Source organism: Hyaena hyaena, unplaced genomic scaffold (assembly GCF_003009895.1).
Source record: "Hyaena hyaena isolate Hyena2069 unplaced genomic scaffold, ASM300989v1 scaffold_435, whole genome shotgun sequence".
NCBI classification, from domain to species: domain Eukaryota; kingdom Metazoa; phylum Chordata; class Mammalia; order Carnivora; family Hyaenidae; genus Hyaena; species Hyaena hyaena.
Genome location: NW_024081065.1, coordinates 1,226,029 through 1,244,288, shown reverse-complemented (window position 1 = coordinate 1,244,288; position 18,260 = coordinate 1,226,029). Strand labels below are relative to the sequence as shown.

Genomic DNA, 18,260 nt, shown 5'->3' with positions numbered 1-18,260 from the left:
TGGCACTACTGTGCTATAAACATGCCAATTATGTTCCTTGAGTTCTTGAGGTGCCTGGGTGGGGCAGTCGGTTAAGCCTCTGATTCTTGATTTAGGTTCAGGTCATGATCTCAGGGTCATGAGATCTAGCCCCCAATCAGGCACTGTGTTGAGCAGAAGCCTGATTGGTATTCTCCTTCTTCCTCTCTCAGCCCCACCCTGCCCCTCAAACTAAATAAATAAACATTAAAAAAAAACTTCTGGGGTTCTTTTATATATTAAAATTTTAATTGACAAATTGACAATAAGTTTGTTTTTTGCAGAAACATGTTTTTGAAAAGTATAATCTCATTTAGTTATGAATTTTGCCTATTAAAGGAATACCTTAGCTATTTTACCCAAAGCACACATAAATTTAATTTAAAAAAAAAAAAAGAAAAAGAAGATTGAAGGTAACACTATAGATTGGGGAACACTATAGGCTTTTTGTAATAACTTCAAGCCAAAAAAATTAAATGTCTTTTACAGCAAAGGTTTGCCTTATGTCTTGAACAACCATAAAATGTCCCACCCAATTAAGGACTCATGTGCACAAACTTCATAGTTGATCATTCCTTGACTGTGTGTAATTCTGTAGTCAGATTGCCTCTATTTCAATAATATTTAATTCCATCTTCCTCTCATCATATAACAATATGTCTGTTACTTATTTCCTATTCCAGTGGTCATGTTACTCTGCTCTTTATTTCCCCATACTTCTGTCACAGAATGACTTCTAATCTTAGGTCTCATAAATCCAAACTTTCATTACAAGTAAGTAGAAGCTGAGCATTTTTCTAACAATACATATTTTATTATATGTTACTTTTGTTGTATTTCTTTAAATTACAATTAGAGAATTATAATCACTTCATAAAATTATGGATATAGGTAAGTTATATTCTCTATGATTTTTATTTCAGAATTCAAAAGGAAGTAAGAAAACTATGCACAAGATGTGCCTGATTAGAATGAAAACAACTTCTCTAGTGCAGTTTATGAGATTGTTTTCAAATATCTCCCCACACTGATGAACCTGAGGCCAATTCATTTATTATACCCATGTAAAGGAGGCAATGTGAATTAAGTGGGTATGTCTTCCTATTTCTCAGAAGAGGCTGTTAACATGATATGATCTTTTATTCATGGTGATATGTGGTTTTTGAAAATAGTTACAATGAGGATATATTGTTTTAGTAAATCTCATACATGCAGTCAATTATATAGATGCACTTAAATGTTGACCCAGGTCTCCTACCAGTTGGGCCAAGGAGGTGAGGATAGACATGTAGATGGGTTCAGAGAGTCAGTGGCGACTATGGTAAGTTTGGTTATCCTATCTCAAAATGGCTAGAACTACCCAGCTCCAACATATTGTTGCCATCTAGAAGTATGTGCTAAGGATAACCAAGTCTACATATTTTTAATGAGAAGTTAGAAATTTTGACCATATATATTTATTTTGTAAACATCACCTGGGGTGAATATAACATATCTGGGGCAGAAAGTGTGGACATACCATTACAGTATCTGGCATAAACCCATATTAATAGCAACATTTTAAAGTAAAGAAGTATTTTATGTAATAAGATCTATTGTAATTTATTTGTATGGAAAGAAACATTTTGTTCTATTTCTCTTGCTTTTCCTATTTGGACATATTTATTCATGATGTGTTAAATTATTTTGCTTCTAGATATGATGTGATATATGTTTAGAGTTAAGATTTTGAATTGAAATATGTAATATTCTTTATCTGTAGCCTTTAGCACTAATATTTAGGGATTAAGAGTAATATAGATTAATAGATAAAATATAAAGTAGAAATAGTGACATTTTTTATTACAACTGAAAGAATACAAACTTGGTTGTTTTCCCAGTTAAAATCAGCAGGTGGTTCTGTAATGAAGCAGCTCAGAAAATGTTACAATTTTTATTGCTAAAATGAAATTCATTTAATAGATTTCTTATACTAATACTAACTTCCTAACCTAAAGAAAGAGAAAAGGATACATCAGGGCAAAGAGAATTTCTAAAAGTTCAAGAGAATTTCAACTTACTGATTTGTTTTCTATGAGATACATTTTAAAAGGAACATTAAGGGACACCTGGGTGGCTTGGTCAGTTAAGCATCTGACTCTCGGTTTCGAGTTAAGTCATGATCTCACAGTTTGTGAGTTTGAGCCCCACAACAGGCTCTGTGCTGACACCACATAGTCTGCTTGAGATCCTAACTCTCCCTCTTTCATAGCTCCTTACCCCACTTGTGGTCTATCTCTCAAAATAAATAAATAAACTTAAAAATATGTAATATTAATTTATGTTTTCTTGAACTAATCCGTCAGAGTTGGAATGAAATTCCTCACTGTACCCATTGATATCGTTTCCCTAAACATATCTAAAAATATGTCAAGGTTTCTGAAATCTGTAGATTTGAGGAGGATGTCTTACAAATACATTTTAGTTTATATATAAATGCATTTTGTCAAATCTAAGTATTACTAAACTCACAGTCTGAATATATCTCAAAACTGGTTTTTACTATCACTGATGGTAAAATCTGGCAGACTTTGCTGGAGAAGGGTGTTCATGTGGGGCAGAACTCATCTGGGTCAAAAGGAATCAAACAGACAAAGCTAAAGAATCTTTTAAGCTTTGTCTATACTTTGTAAAATAATTTTCTACAAAAATGTAATACTGACCCATGAATACCGGTGACAAGGAAGATCAAATTCCCATTGATTTTGGTGCAGTTTATGAATCTGTCAATGTTACTGGAATCCACGGTCTGTGCTGCCATCAGGGATCCTGTACCAATGCCATCACAAGCTGTAGAGACGAGACTCAGTCAGGGAGGGGAGAAACTTTGATGTCATCAAGAAATCAGTGCATTTTAAAAATAAAATAACAGGTGTTTTCATTATAAAATGATAGAAAAGAATTCAACATAAGAAATAAACTGTTTTCTAACAAATAAAATAATCATGCAACTTTTACTGTTGGGCCTGCTTTCAAATATTGTCCCTGCATTATAGTCTAGTCACCATGACTCATAAGAATCATATCTTTTTTTTTATTTTTTTAATTATTTCTAGGAGAAAGAGAGAGAGATAGCATGAGCAAGGGAGGGTCAGAGAGAGAGGGAGTCACAGACTCTGAAACAGGCTCCAGGCTCTGAGCCGGCAGTCAGCACAGAGCCCGACATGGGGCTCGAACCCACGAACCGTGAGATCATGACCTAAGTGAAAGTTGGACGCTTAACCGACTAAGCCACCTAGGCGCCCCATAAGAATCATATCTTATATCAAGTCCCAGTATACCCACAGAGCACATGCATAACTGAAACAAAACGTTTAACAATCAATACTAGCCCTGGCACATAAAATCAACTATTTTCTCATCTTTCTAAAATATCATTTTTAATATTTTTAAGTCAGTTGAGGAAAATAATTTCATAGCCTAAGGATGGTCTACAAACTGTTGTTTTAAAAATATTGGTCTTATTAAAAATATATATTAAACAAAGTACTAATGATGTAAGTTGTAATCAGAATCAAGAGCTATTTAAGTATTTATATTTAAATTCTTAAATTCAGTGTTACCTACACTTTCTGAAGGCTCTACTTGAAGACAAAACAAAGTATGTGTATTTGTGTGGGTGCATGGGTTGGGGGCAGAGAGAGAGAGGAGAGAAAGAGAGAACGTAGACTAAAAGTAAGTCTGAAGTGTGCCCTTTTAAAAGACACTCTTTGATACTTTGGAAAGTTTTATATCATCCAGAAAATTTGGACTCTACTTTCATCCTGCTTAATTTAAGTTTCATTCTGGTGACGAATTTGAGCAACACAGCTAGAAAGGATTTCTTTCTCCACTAATATTCTATGACATGAATTACCTGCAATATTTATTTAATATGTACAGTAAATCTCCATGTCATTTTATAACCTTTCAAAATAGTTTTAAAGACCTGGAGAGTAAATATCATGTTATTTGTCCCTTTGCACTACTTCATATGTACAGCAGATCATTTAGCATAGAGTGGCAAGTGACTAAAATGGGTTCTTGATGTTAAGATAGTCATGTGTTCCTTGTTATGTTCATAACTTCTAAGATCTGCTACATATAGAATAAAACACAACTTTTTTCCCCCTGAGTTTCTATCAAAGAGAACTCCGAATTTTACCTGGATCATTTAGTATAGATTATTCAAAATCAATAATACACACTTTTAAGACAGTTGATACTTGGGAGAACTATTCAAAGCCATGGAAAAGGGTGTGGGGGAAGGTTTGGTGTGGGAGTGATGTGTTCAGAGAAGCAAACTTAGGCAGTCCATTAAGAAGTACATGGAAAAACCTTGGTGTAAGAAGTACATAGGAAAACCCCATGCTAGACAAAATAATCTCAGCTATCACTCACCTTTTGGGCAAATGTCAGTGCAAGGTTTACACATTTTAATCCCATTTTCTTCCACTTCCATTTTGGAACTAGGGCAGGCACGCACACAGGAACTGGAATCCACCACAAAGTTATCTAATTAAAAAAAAAAGTAAAATTAGCAATAATGGTGATGTTCAGAAAACAAGTTTAAAAGAAGTATTTTAGGGCTTGACAATGGGATTAGCATCATTGGTAGTATACACATCTCTTTACCTAAAACATCTCCATTTAAATATCTCAATCTGAAATAGAATCTATGAACATCCACATTCAAATCCAAGGGCAGCATGTGTTAACAACGGTTAGTACTTGCTTGACTACTGCTTCACATCCTGAATTGCCCCCAAGATAGAGTGAATTTCTTTTATAGACTTAGGAAACTACATGACATTTAGTTTGTGTTTTTCAACAGTTCCACTTCATTTCATGTCATGATGCAAGTTTGAAGTCTAAAAATACTTCAAGTTACATGAAGCACAAATGAAGTTGAAGTTGAATTGCCTTGAATCAAGAAAGTGCACTTCATATCCAGGAGGAAATGTTCAAAATGCGTTCTATCTTTCAATGCAATGCCATAGAAACTGTTCCCTCGTTTTATATAAAGAAACAAAATGGAATTTGAAAGGCAGCATCTTAGGAAAGGCATACTACATAAACCAGGAATATCTAATTTCCTGATACAATGGTGAAATATTTAGGGGTCCGGTGATCTGGAATATGCCATGACATTGTCTCTCCCCAGAAAAGAACAAATTATTGCACCTAGAGCTTCCCACAATAAAGGGAATACACAACACCTGCTAGGCCACTTTATTTTTTAAAGGCAGTATCCTTTCACATCTGGGAGTACTGCTTCTGGACTAATATTCAGTGGTATGGAAGGCTTCTGGGCTTGAAGGGGGCTCTCAGATCAGAAAACATGTGTGATGTAGGTCCAGTCGGGGATGCAAGCAATTATGCTACTTGGGTCATAAAACCCAAGAGGCTATATGGTAGTAGGAATGTCTGTTGTGGGAAAATAACTCATATGGACTTATGGCAAATCCCAGCTGGAAAATCATGTCAGAGACTTCTACAATTCTATAGCTAGGCCATGCAATCTGTAGCACATAATTATACACCATTTAATAAACAACTCCTGACGTGCTTCTGGCTAGAGATAGAGCACCTAACCATGGGTCATTGATTGACCATCTAGTCAGAATTGCCCATCATAGGGGCACCTGGGTGGCTCAGTTGGTCAAATGTCTGACTCTTGATCTTGGCTCAGGTCATGATCTCCCAGTTTGTGAGTTCAAGCCCACATAGTGCTCTGCAGTGACAGCACAGAGCCTGCTTGGGATTCTCTCTCATTCTCTACGCCCCTCCTCCACTCATGCTCACTCTTGCATGCGCTGTCTCTCTCTCCCTCAAAATAAAGACATAAACTTTAAAAAATTAAAGAAAGATTTGACCATCATAAATTAGGTTTTATTAGAACCATGATGTCACAATGTTGGCCATGTCCAACAGGAATCTACCGCAAGACAGAAGCAGTACATTTAATATTGGATATGATTCACAGCAGAGGCGTAAGTAAATACATAAGCAGGTTGCTCAGACTCCTCCTGCTGGCACCTCTCACTCAGCTCAGACCTATGGCTGCGTGGGGACCAAGAGAGGGCACTTGTGACAGCTAACAGAGAGGAAAACCTAAGTGGGTGTAAGCAGCTCAAAAAGAATGGCAGCTGCCTTGCAGCCTCACTCAGGAGCAGACTTGAAAGACAAGTGGCAAGAAAAAAACCTACCATGGGGCGCCTGGGTGGCTCAGTCGGTTAAGCGTCTGACTTCGGCTCAGGTCATGATCTCGTGGTTCGTGGGTTTGAGCCCTGCATCGGGCTCTGTGCTGACAGCTAGCTCAGAGCCTGGAGCTTGTTTCAGATTCTGTGTCTCCCTCTCTCTCTGACCCTCCCCTGCTCACACTGTCTCTCTCTCTCTCTCTCAGAAATAAATAAAACATTAAAAAAATTTTTTTTAAAAAAAAGAAAAAAACCTACCAGTGGGCATAGTTCTGGGTAATTCAGATGATCACTTACATTGTGGAGAAGTGACCTGAGCTTAGAGTAAGTACAGACTCATGAGCAGTAGCTTGCCATGGGAGAAGGAATATTGGGAAGTCTGGGATTGAAGGAAGTTTGGGTGGAGGGATATATATGAACCCATAGGAGTGGGCACAGTGTGAAGATTTTTGCATTCTCAGTTAACATCCACCAGAGGGCATCCAGCAACAAAAGGCACATTACTGACTGCCTCACGGCGTGTTCCCTTCCTTTTCTTCCTCTTTCTGTCCTCATTCTGAGAACATTCCTCCTTAAGGACCTAATCTCTGTGTGAGGAGAACCAAGTCTGTGATATCTGAATATCTTGCATATTATGTGACCATCCTTTCCGCAAGGTCTTCAGAAATACCCCATATTTAAACACTTCTACATTTTTGCAGCAATATATGCCAAGTGAAGTAAATACAAATTATAAATGCCATCATATGAGTTAGGTTCAGATTTTGCAGACAAATGAGTTGCAAAAAGTATTTGTCTGGAATTTTTGAATGTTAGAATTCTGGATTGGAGGTTGTAGACCAGTATTTAGAAGCTAAATGTCTTTGTTTTCCCAAAATAGTTCGTGCCTCATGAGCAGGGCCCTTCCAATATTCTAATTTTACATAGATAAATACTGAAGTGTTTTTAAATTAGTCTGTAATTTGATTGACCTAAACTATTCCAAGAAAGAATATTTATGAGCTAGCTAAGGAAACTGGGCATATAATTTCACAAAATAGTTCTCCACTTGCCACAATTTAGGTGTTAAAAGCTTATATGCATAACTATTCTTTTAACCAACATAAAAATATGTAATAATAATGACTAGATGTGCTGACAGCTCAGAGCCTGGAGCCTGTTTCAGATTCTGTGTCTCCCTCTCTCTCTGCCCCTCCCCCACTCATGCTATCTCTCTCTGTCTCAAAAATAAACTATAAAAAAATTAAAAAATAATAATAATGACTAGAATTATCATTGTTTTCAAACATTTGTTTTTATATACTATCCCTCTGATTCTTATTCCTCAACCCTTTGATCATTATAATAACTCTAGGAAAGAGAATAATATGATTATTACTATCCTCCTCTTAAGGAGAATACAGACAACTAAATAGTTCACTTAAAATCATATAAGTAATAAGTGGAAAAAGCCAGAAGCCAGAGCCACTTTAATCCCATGTCCTTTATACTTTCTATTCAACCACAGACACAAAATGAAGAAAACCATAATAGTAATATGATGTAGATTGTAAAATCTTCTTCTTTTAAATGAGTATGTGGACAAATGCAGTGATTCTTTTTCTTAGGCAAAACAATGAAGAAATAATGTCTCATTGCTCACTCTGGAACAAACATGAAGACATATATTATACTGAATTATTGATGAATGGGAAGCTGGTCACTTGGAATCCCAGGATGAGTTATCAATTTTGTAAAGACCTCTCAACATGCCCTTCACATCTATTGTTATTAAGATTAGATTTGATATTAAAACTATCATGCTATATAATCTATTACACATAAGTAATCAGAGATGGTATTAGGTAAAAATTCATTGTGATTAGAAGCAGACTTCATTCATTACAGAGCTTGTTCCCACTTAACTAATCACTTTTTTGAGAAACAGTATCATGTACTAATACACGAGGTATATTGAAAACAGTGAGCTTAGAAGGCAATGATACTACATTCTAACTTTATTATTTTTTATTATAGTTTATTGTCAAGTTGGTTTCCATATAACACCCAGTGCTCATCCCAACAAGTGCCCTCCTCAACGCCCATCACCCATTTTCCCCTCTGCTCCACCCCTCCATCAACCCTCAATTTGTTCTCAGTATTCAAGAGTCTTTTATGGTTTGCCTTCCTCCATCTCCGTCTTCGTAACACATTCTAAATTTAAACGTGCCACTTCTTTGCTGAGACTTTGGACCAATCAGTTTAATTTTTTGAATTTTAATTTTCTTATTTGTGAAATAGTAGCAATAGGACCTATATCTAAGTAATTCACCATATTGTTGCAAGTTTTATTTTTTTGTATTTACTTACATACTTAATTTATTGTTGCAAGTTTTAAATGACAATAAATGTATACAACATTTTTTTGTTTGTAACTGATGATCTAATTAAATTGGCTATACTTATTTTGTTACTTACGTGGGCATTTCTTGACACAAAATGCTCCATACGTATACTTTGCATTGAAGTTATGTTCCAATTGAAAAGTGGTTGGATTGTAGACAAAAGTTTGGGGACACTGAGTAACACACGCTCCACTGTCATTGAAATTCATGCAGGCCTGCAACATAGCAAATTAATTTCATTTAAAAATAACCTTCATAATTCTCGTTAAAAGAACATTGCTGTAACAGCTTTGTGAGAAGGATGTATTCTTTATTATTATGTTTATATTTATATATATGTGCTCTATACTTATTATATTTCACAAAAAGTATAAAATTCGACACTTTATAGTCATTAAGTGCTTATTTGAAAGTTCTCATTTGTTTAGGACTTCTAAAATTTTATAAAATTGTTTTTTCAATGTCAATGAATATAAAATATATACGAAATTATTGATGCTCAAGTTAACTTAGTCTCTATCCAGTAATCTCCAAACTAATAATTAGTTTAAATTATTAAAATTATCTCACAGTGAAAAATTATTTTCACTCATATTTAAAGGGTTTATGTTTAGTCTCAGAGTCTGGCACTGACAACTGACTTCCCAGTTCTACCATCTAGATTTTTCCTTAAAACTGGTGTTTGGAAAGTTCAATGCCGTAAGTGGCATGGTAAGCAGATTCGTCACCATTGTATGGTGAGTAAACACTGTAATAGCCATTTAAACCGGACTTAAAGAAAAGGCTTTAGCAGGTCACTAGTCCGTGTAAATACAGAGTACTTAATGCCAAAATGAAGGGAAGCAGACATACTTAGCTCATAATTAAATAATGTGCTGCCATTTCCTGTGTGGCTTTCTTCATAATGCCACACGATTTAGTAAAAGCTATCAAGTTCAAATAAAACAGCTTGTTTCTGCTGACTTACATATTTGTATTGAAACTTCAATTTGATAATATGTTCAAATGAATTTGAGAAGAATTAAAAACAACTTTACCACCTGAGAGTTAGGTATTTGATATAAAAATATATATGTAAATACATATATATATATGTATATATATATATATATATACATAAAAACATGGCTTTCAAAATAGTGGATTAACTAAGTCTCTTAATTAAACAATTTAAACCTTCAGAGGAATAATTTGGCCTTGGAAGTTAAGCTCATAGGAACTCCAGCTATATTTTATATTTCATCACAAATTGTATGTATGGTTATTAATAAGCACTAATTCATTTTGTTTCCTCAAAACATTTTCTTCATCAATTGTTGTTTTAGCAAGCACTTCATCACAAACATGACGATGGCCTACTAGATGCATAATCAGAATGAGACTCACTCATGATACATTATTCACTAAGATGGCATTTTCCAGGAAGAATCTATTAAAAAGCCATCTAGAAAACTCAGTGAGTTTTAATTTATGGCTATAAAACTTCATGTGTCTTCATAATTGCTTTATGAACATACTTTACACAGTGTTGTGCACAGACTGCTTGGCAACAAAAGGACATAAACCAAAGAAATCAAACAAATGTACCTTCCAGACAGCAGACAAAACAACGTAACTTACACCAAGGCCTCAGTCTGGCACTCTTGAACATTCTGTACCAAATGCCAATGTGGAGTCATTGGACCATTCCATAAAAGTAATGAAATGAGAATTCTAAGGCTTACCAGGCACTCTGCTTATCCTGACAATGGAACCATGAAAGAATGGCTATTGTTGATGTTTCTTGTTGTTACTGCTTTGGAACTGTTAATACAATACCTGTTCAGTGTCCATCACATCAGGCTTTACCCCCATATGTAGTGATAAGCAAGGGAAAGCATCTCACTTCAAAACCTGCTAAGCATCCTCCTTAAATTTTTAACATTTTATTTTCTTTACTTCTTCTTCCATATTCACTTCTGCAATATATACTTTTGTTTCAATATAGGATTAGGGTAGATAAATTAATTTTCTCATAACATTAAGAAAATTAAGAAATGACTACATCAGAAGAGGTTTAATTTATGTTGTGTTTATTTTCAGAGTTGTGTCATTTTGAAAAAATATTTAATTCTAAATATATATGTGTGTTCTCTGGATATATGAGAATGGGAAAAAATGCATTTCTGTGTTCATGTTTAATAGCAAAAACAATTTATTTTATTATTTTTGGCATAAAATGAAAATAATATCTGTATTTATGAAATTGTGTTAACTATAGTTCACAGAACTGTATTCAAAAGAGCAGAAAGAACTGTATTGGGGATATTAAAATGTAATTAAAACATGTCCCCAACGAGCTATAAATGTAAATTTTAAGGAAAGAAAACTGTCCCTTTCTAAAATAAAAATCACACAGATTAGTATATAAATTGCTTTAAGCATGCATTTGTAAATCTTATAAAATTTTTAATTTTTTTATTTATTTCTGAGAGAGAGAGAGACAGTGTGAGCAGGGGAGGGTCAGAGAGAGAGGGAGGTGCAGAATCTGAAACAGGCTCCAGGCTCCAAGCTAGCTGTCAGCACAGAGCCTGAAGTGGGGCTCGAGCCCATGAACCGCAAGATCATGACCTGCGCCGAAGTCAGACACTGAACCGACTGAGCCACCCAGGAGCCCCATATTTTGAATAATATTAATATGTAAACAAAAATATACTGGGAAAGAGTTAAATGAACAAATTTATGAATAATCTAGAAATCAATATTTATAATCTTGAAATTTAAATTCAAGAAATAAAATTCAAAAGCCCCCACTCAGAAAATTCAATGATGCAACAACATAAACAGGTAATCAAAGTAAATTTTGGAAGGGCACTATTAGCTTTTAAAAAGACATCTTATAGATTCTCCTTCACATTCTCCAATACATCTCATCTGTAATATAAATTATTTCCAAAAGATGTAATTCATTTAGTAGAACAGAACCATGCTAGTTAATCAATAGCTATCCAGTGAGAGGATGAATTATAGAAAGGTAAAACCTTTTTCTTAATCCTAAAAAGGGTGAAATTTGATCTTATTTTAATAAGATGTTAAAGATTTAATGGGCCTGAGTCCAATCAGGAATGAGGGAGATCAGGAGAGTGAAAGGGAAGCTCCAAGACTTACAAAGCAGTCAGTGTCCTTCGGTCCTGAGCAACCTCCAGCACATTCTCTGTGACAGCAGTCACTGACGTAGGGTCCGTAGCACCTGCCATCACACTGTTCTGCACACACTGTCCTTGTCACTGTAGAAGACAGAGATGGGACCTTGATCGAAGTCAGCCACCAGGAGAAACATCTAAGGTGCTTTGGAGTCATTGACAAAGGCTGAGCTCCCAGATAACAATAATCAGCTCACCACTGAGTCAATTCAGCAAACATTTACCAAATGAAGTCAGCAGCAGGTCAAAATCACGGTACAGAAACCTTCAAAAATTAATACATACATTTGTTTTTATCTTCTTTCTTGTTCCAGGAAACACTTCTCATGTTTCATAAAAAATATTACTGTACAACTTAGCAGGAAAGAATCAAATTTGAAGAAACTGAATAAGGTATTTTGGCAGGGTGCAAAAGATGGCGTCAGTAGTGAAGTCAATTCACAATGTGTACACTAAGGTTTTATGGCTTTTTAGCAGTCAATGCGAAATCTAAGCAGTCAATTTAGTAGTCAATGCAAAAAGGGAAACATAAACTTTTACATGATTCACATTATATTGTACATGATTCATATCAAGTAGATATATAAATAAAAATTTAGATACAGATATAGATAACTGGTCACTAGTAACATAAGTGTTTCTATTTTTGAGACTTAAGTAAAATTTCTACCAGGATTTCTATGTAAGGAACAGTGCAATATTCTCAAAAGAAGTGAGGGAGGAAGGGATGGAGGAAGGGAGGGAGGGAGGAAGGAAGGAAGGGAGGGAGGGAGGGAGGGAGGGAGGGAGGGAGGAAGGAAAGAAGGAAGGGGCGCATTCATAGTAGACATAAAAATTTCCATTGGTCTTTTCTTATAACATCCTTTGATCCAAGCTTACAGTACTATATCAAGGTATGCTTTACTAAAATCAGTGCAATAGGCTGGGTGTCAAAATTATAGCACTGAGGGACACTCATCTCACTTTTTCCAAAGAGATATTTTTTAAATATTTAGAGAAATAAATGTTACAGAATATGTATAGCACATCCCTTCTTGACTTCCATACTTCCACCTCAATATGATTTCCTTCCATTTTTTTGACTAGTTCTTCAAAGCTTCCTTCATTGCTACTATAGCAAGACTCAGCCCTTTAAATAGTATTCTCCAGAGTAGATCTTGACAATTTTCTTCGGGTTACGGGCTCATGCCTAAATGAAATCCTTAATTCCTTATTTTTCTCACAATCTGTATAGATGACATCAGATCCAAAGCTGAATTTTCTACTGAGCAGCAGCATGGATTACCAGGTACCTACAGAAGACCCCATTTAGATACTTCAAGATGTACAATGTGGAATGTAACTCACTTTCTCACCTCTACCAATCAAGCATCTCTCTCTCTTTTGTTCCCTTCTCTTAATTAGCACTATCCATCCAGTAGCTTAGCTAAAAAAAGTAGGATGTTTTCTATTTCTCCTTTGCCCTCATCCCCTTACTTCACATACCTAACAAAATTATCAAATAAAATTACCAACTAAGAGTCCTCATTACTGTCCCTCCTCTCTACTCCAACTTTGTTCAAAAACTTCTAAATTATTACATAACCTTCTAAAAGGTTTCTCAGATCCCAATAAATTGTCCATGCTACTCTAAAAGCAATGGCTTGAAAATACAAGCCACTGTCTATAAATCAGTGTTGTTTCACAGGATAAAACTTGTCATCCCTGTGCTAAAGGAGAAAACCCTTAGCAAAGGATAAAAGTGCTTCATCAATTAAACACCACCTCTATCTTTCCTGGTGTTGCTCACTGTGCTTTCCACATCCAACCATACACAAACTGCACTTGCGATTTCTGATTTCCTGCATCATTTTCAATTTTGATTCTTATTGCCTTTTTATAATGTTCTCATCCATGTTTAAAACCCTCCTTGTCTTCTCTGCCTGGCAAATACTCATCTACAAGATCCAATTCAGATACCACTTTCCCTCTGAAAACTCCAGATACATCTCTAGGATGAGTTAGTTTATCACTGTTTCTTCCGAACAAGGGAGAAAGTTAGTGCAGACTCTGTGGTCTGAAGGCCTATGCTCAAATTCAAACTCTATTCTTGTGATATGGGCAAGTTATTGAATATCTTTGTATTTCACTTTACCAGTTTTAAGACGGATTGAGTATTTGTATGTGTCTAATGGGATTGAAGATAAATACATAGATATAAAGTGCTTAACGTGGCCCCTGTTAATAGTTCTCAGCAACAGTTAGATATTATTATTATACTTTACTGTATTTTTTTTTTTTTTAGGTTTTCTCCCCCTACTAAACTATTAGAGTAGTTTTTATTGAAGTCTATTGTCTTATTCTTGATGTTTTTATCCCTAGGGACTGGTACAATGCTTGACACTTCGTATACAAGATAGTAAGTATCCTTTCCAACTAAATAAATCATATGTTGCCAACTCAGTGAAAGCATTTAGTGGCCACTTAATGCATATATCAAAGAAAAAAACATGCAGAGAGTTAAAGAGGTAGGGTACTAAAAACCTGTAAATAGATAATATTTAAAATACCCAGAAACAGAGCATATCAAAAGGCAAATAATACAAATAATTTAAATATTATTAGTGTCTATTATTAGATTTAAAAGCTCCTTAAGTTTTGTTATTGATTATGTCATGATTCCACATTTTCACTTGGATCCTCTTTTATTGAACCTGATTATGATATTAATAAAATAGTATATAATACTTAAATATAAACTATATTCCTTTATTGGAACTGATTATATCCTTACCTACATAGTACAAGCAATACAAACATCTAATAGAGTTTAAATTGAAACAATGTTTGGACTCATTCTCTGTCTTGCTTTTATTTTATAAAAATAAAGTTATCTGATACTTCCTATCCTCATATAGAAGATTTTGAAAAAGGTAAATTTTTAAGCCTGGATTTGTGGCAGCATATTTTGTATCTGCAACTTGGGTAATATTAAATTTTGAAATAAATTGTTTCTTTTGTAAGTATTCTTATAGAAAGTTCTACATAGCAAATCAATTCGTCCTGTTCTCTTACCTTCCACCTCATTGTCTCAATGAAGTCTACCCCTATTTAATACTGAATCCTTTCCAAACTACTGGTTCCTGATGGACCTTCCTCTTTTCTTTCTCTTTGTTTTTCTCTTTCTCTCCCTGTTTCCTACTTTCTCTCCCTCCTTACATCTTTCCTTCCTTCTTTCATCTTTGTTATAGCAATGATCACCACCTAGCATATTTTAAAACTCACTTATTACATATTTTGTTGGTGTTTTCCAATGTTTAGAACTGTACCTGTCAGGGGCGCCTGGGTGGCTCAGTCAGTTAAGCGTCCGACTTCGGCTCAGGTCATGATCTCACGGTTCGTGGATTCGAGCCCCACATCGGGCTCTGTGCTGACAGCCAGCTCAGGGTCTGGAGCCTGTTTCAGATTCTGTATCCCCCTCTCTCTCTGACCCTCCCCTGCTCATGTTGTCTCTCTCCCTCTCTCAGAAATAATAAAACATTAAAAAAAAAAAAAAAGAACTGTACCTTTCATTCATGTAATGGTTATTTAGATTTCATATTCATCATATATACACATTACGTACACATATATACTACATATATAAAATATACCCAAACAAATTATATCCACTCATTAAATCTTCATATTCATACATCGGAGTTATGTTGATGTTCCTATCTTTTATCCAAGTAGTAGTTATTTAGATATTCTAATTATACTACATAAAGAAAACACTTTTAATAGATATTTTGTAAAAAATAAATTCTCATATCATTCCTCTCTTCCAGATTTAACAAGAATTTTTTGATGTACCAAAGTTGTTAATTGAAATAGCAGACATATATTAACTAAACAAATTATTAGATTTAAAATAAGTATTATCCCAGTACAGTCTATTAACTTGCTTTAAGTTGACAGGCATTGCTCAGCTCAAAATAGCACAAAGTGAGTCAGCATTAATAGCCTAGAAGTCACACCATATCTTAAAATTAAACACATATGTCTAAGTGTTAATTTCTATTTTTAATTCTATAGTGGTTTAAGGTAACTATACAAAATGTTTCAGTTTCTCTTCATTTATATACTTTGGTCTTTCCTACCTCATGAGAAACTTAATGTAGGTAAAATTTATAAGTATAATTAACCATTAATTTATTTTAAAAGTATATATTAACTGTTCATATTAAGGTCAATTCTCTCATTGAGTATACTCTCTAAAAATGAAAATAGTATTTAAAATATAATCTATCATAGTACAATCTTAGGTTCAATAATAATTATTATGCTCTGAAAATTTAAAAAAATAACATTTATTTATTTTCGAGAGACAGAGAGAGACAGAGTGTGAGCTGGGGAGGGGTGGGAAGAGAGGGAGTCACAGAATCGAAAGCAGGCTCCAGGTGGCTCCGAGCTGTCAGTTCAGAGTTCAATGGAGGGCTCAAACTCACAAACCATGAGACCATGACCTAAGCCAAAGTTGGGCGTCCAACCAACTGAGCCACCCAGGCACTCTGAAATTTTTAAAGCATGTACATGAAATTATTCATTCATATGTGTTGAGTCAACTTTAAATTGTTCAAAATAGCAATTTCATCTATCTAGTGGCCACATATCTCATATTTTTTCAGGACACTTTGATCTTAGATATGCCACTCCATTTCAAGAACATGCAAAGAAACATCTCTCAAAGCCATTACTTTTTAAATTTTTGACTTAAGATATTAAAAAGAGAATTATGGGTTTTGCTCCAAAAGCAGTCTATAATGCATTTTAAAAATAAAAAATGTATGATATATTCAACACTAAAAATAGCACTTTTTGCTATCACAGTTTTCACATGCCTTAATTCCAATTGAAAGTTCAGTAAGCATGAAATATATTTAGAAGTGTTTGCTTGACAGGTAAAAATATAAGCATAAAGAACAAAACAATAAGCTTAATCTTTAAACAGTGATATGACACAGTTAAAAAACACTTCTTTACATTGTTATGTGAGATTTATTTTTAGAAAGAAAACGTTTCCTTTTTATAATCTATTTGATGGCATTTATTGATTAATAATACCACTTAATATGAATTAAACACATCAAACTATACTCATATTTTATTATGATGGAAACACAAAACAAAACAACATTGCCTGAAATCAATGAGATAACTCACTCAGCCTCCATGGGAACATTAAGTTATAATTGCTTTGGTTATATTAATTTCCACCCTTGCCTGAATATTATTTTATTAGATAGTCCCCTCTTATATTTAGCATCCTTCCTAAATTGCTTCATTGGGTGTATTAAACATTTGGGTCGAATTTTAACTATCTTATTCATTGATGGTACATCACTAGCTGTGATTGTGTAATATAAAAGGTAAAATCTGGGGAGTTAAGATGTTTATTATATTGGGTTCTGCAAATTTGAAATTAGGAATGTAAATTCATCCAAAATATCCATAAGAATTAGATGGATAGGGGTGCCTAGGTGGCTTGGTCACTTAAGCATCTGACTTTTCAGCTCAGGTCATGATCTCATAGTTCTTAGGTTCAATCAAGCCCCGCATTGGGTCCTGTGCTGACAGCTCAGAGCCTAGAGCCTGCTTCAGTTCTGTGTCTCCCTCTCTCTTTGCTTCTCCCTGACTCGTGCTCTCTCTTTCTCAAAAATAAATAAATATTAAACAAATTTAAAAGGCAAAATAGAATTGTATAAAGCTTAAGGAATCATACATTCCACAGTAAGCGGATACTGTTAAAAGAATATCTGTCATCTCAAGAAATTAAAGTAAGTAACTTTGTCATATCAGTACACCACTAATAAAAACAATGGCTAGTTACTTCTTTATTTTATTTTTCAAAAATTTTTTTGAGAAAGAGAGCAAGTGGAGGAGAGGGGCATAGAGAGAGAGAGAAAGAGAATCTACAGCAAGCTCCACACTCAGTGTAGAGCCTAATGTGGGGCACAATTCCATGACCCTGAGATCGTGACCTGAGCCCAAATCAACAATCAGATGCTGAGTCACCCAGGTTCCTCGAGTTACTTCTTTAATATAACAATAACCATGTTTAAATTTATTCCTTTAGAAATTTATTTAAAGAACTTTGACAATTTAATAATTAAATATTTATTATTGTTTCCTGTGACCTACAAAAGGATAAAGAACATTCATAAATAATGCAAAACAGAACACTGATATAACAGTGACAAACAAAAAGATCTCTGCCCATTAAAAAATAAGGTTAAATTTAGGCAAAGTCTTTGTAAGCGTCTTCTTGTGCTTTTACATTCTTCCACTTTTCTCTTCCCTTCTTACCTGTTTCTTTCCTAATTTTCTCCACATCTCCACCATCAGGAGGACCTTTTGGTTCTGTTCACTTCTTCTACCCAGTGGTTCTGAACCAGGTTGTATATTAGAACATCTAATGGGACCTTTCAAACTTTAAT

The 18,260-nt window shown here is 34.6% G+C and overlaps 1 protein-coding gene across 1 annotated transcript in view; it reads right to left on the bottom strand.

The window, feature by feature from the left end:
• Window positions 1-18,260, bottom strand: part of ERBB4 (erb-b2 receptor tyrosine kinase 4) — a 722,586-nt gene that overhangs the window by 288,968 nt on the left and 415,358 nt on the right. The window contains exons 8-11 of the mRNA XM_039252967.1: window positions 11,768-11,886; window positions 8,694-8,835; window positions 4,438-4,551; window positions 2,721-2,847 (exon numbers count right to left, since the gene is read on the bottom strand). Of these exons, the coding sequence (XP_039108898.1) occupies window positions 2,721-2,847; window positions 4,438-4,551; window positions 8,694-8,835; window positions 11,768-11,886 (502 nt within the window). The remainder of the gene's footprint in view (window positions 1-2,720; window positions 2,848-4,437; window positions 4,552-8,693; window positions 8,836-11,767; window positions 11,887-18,260) is intronic.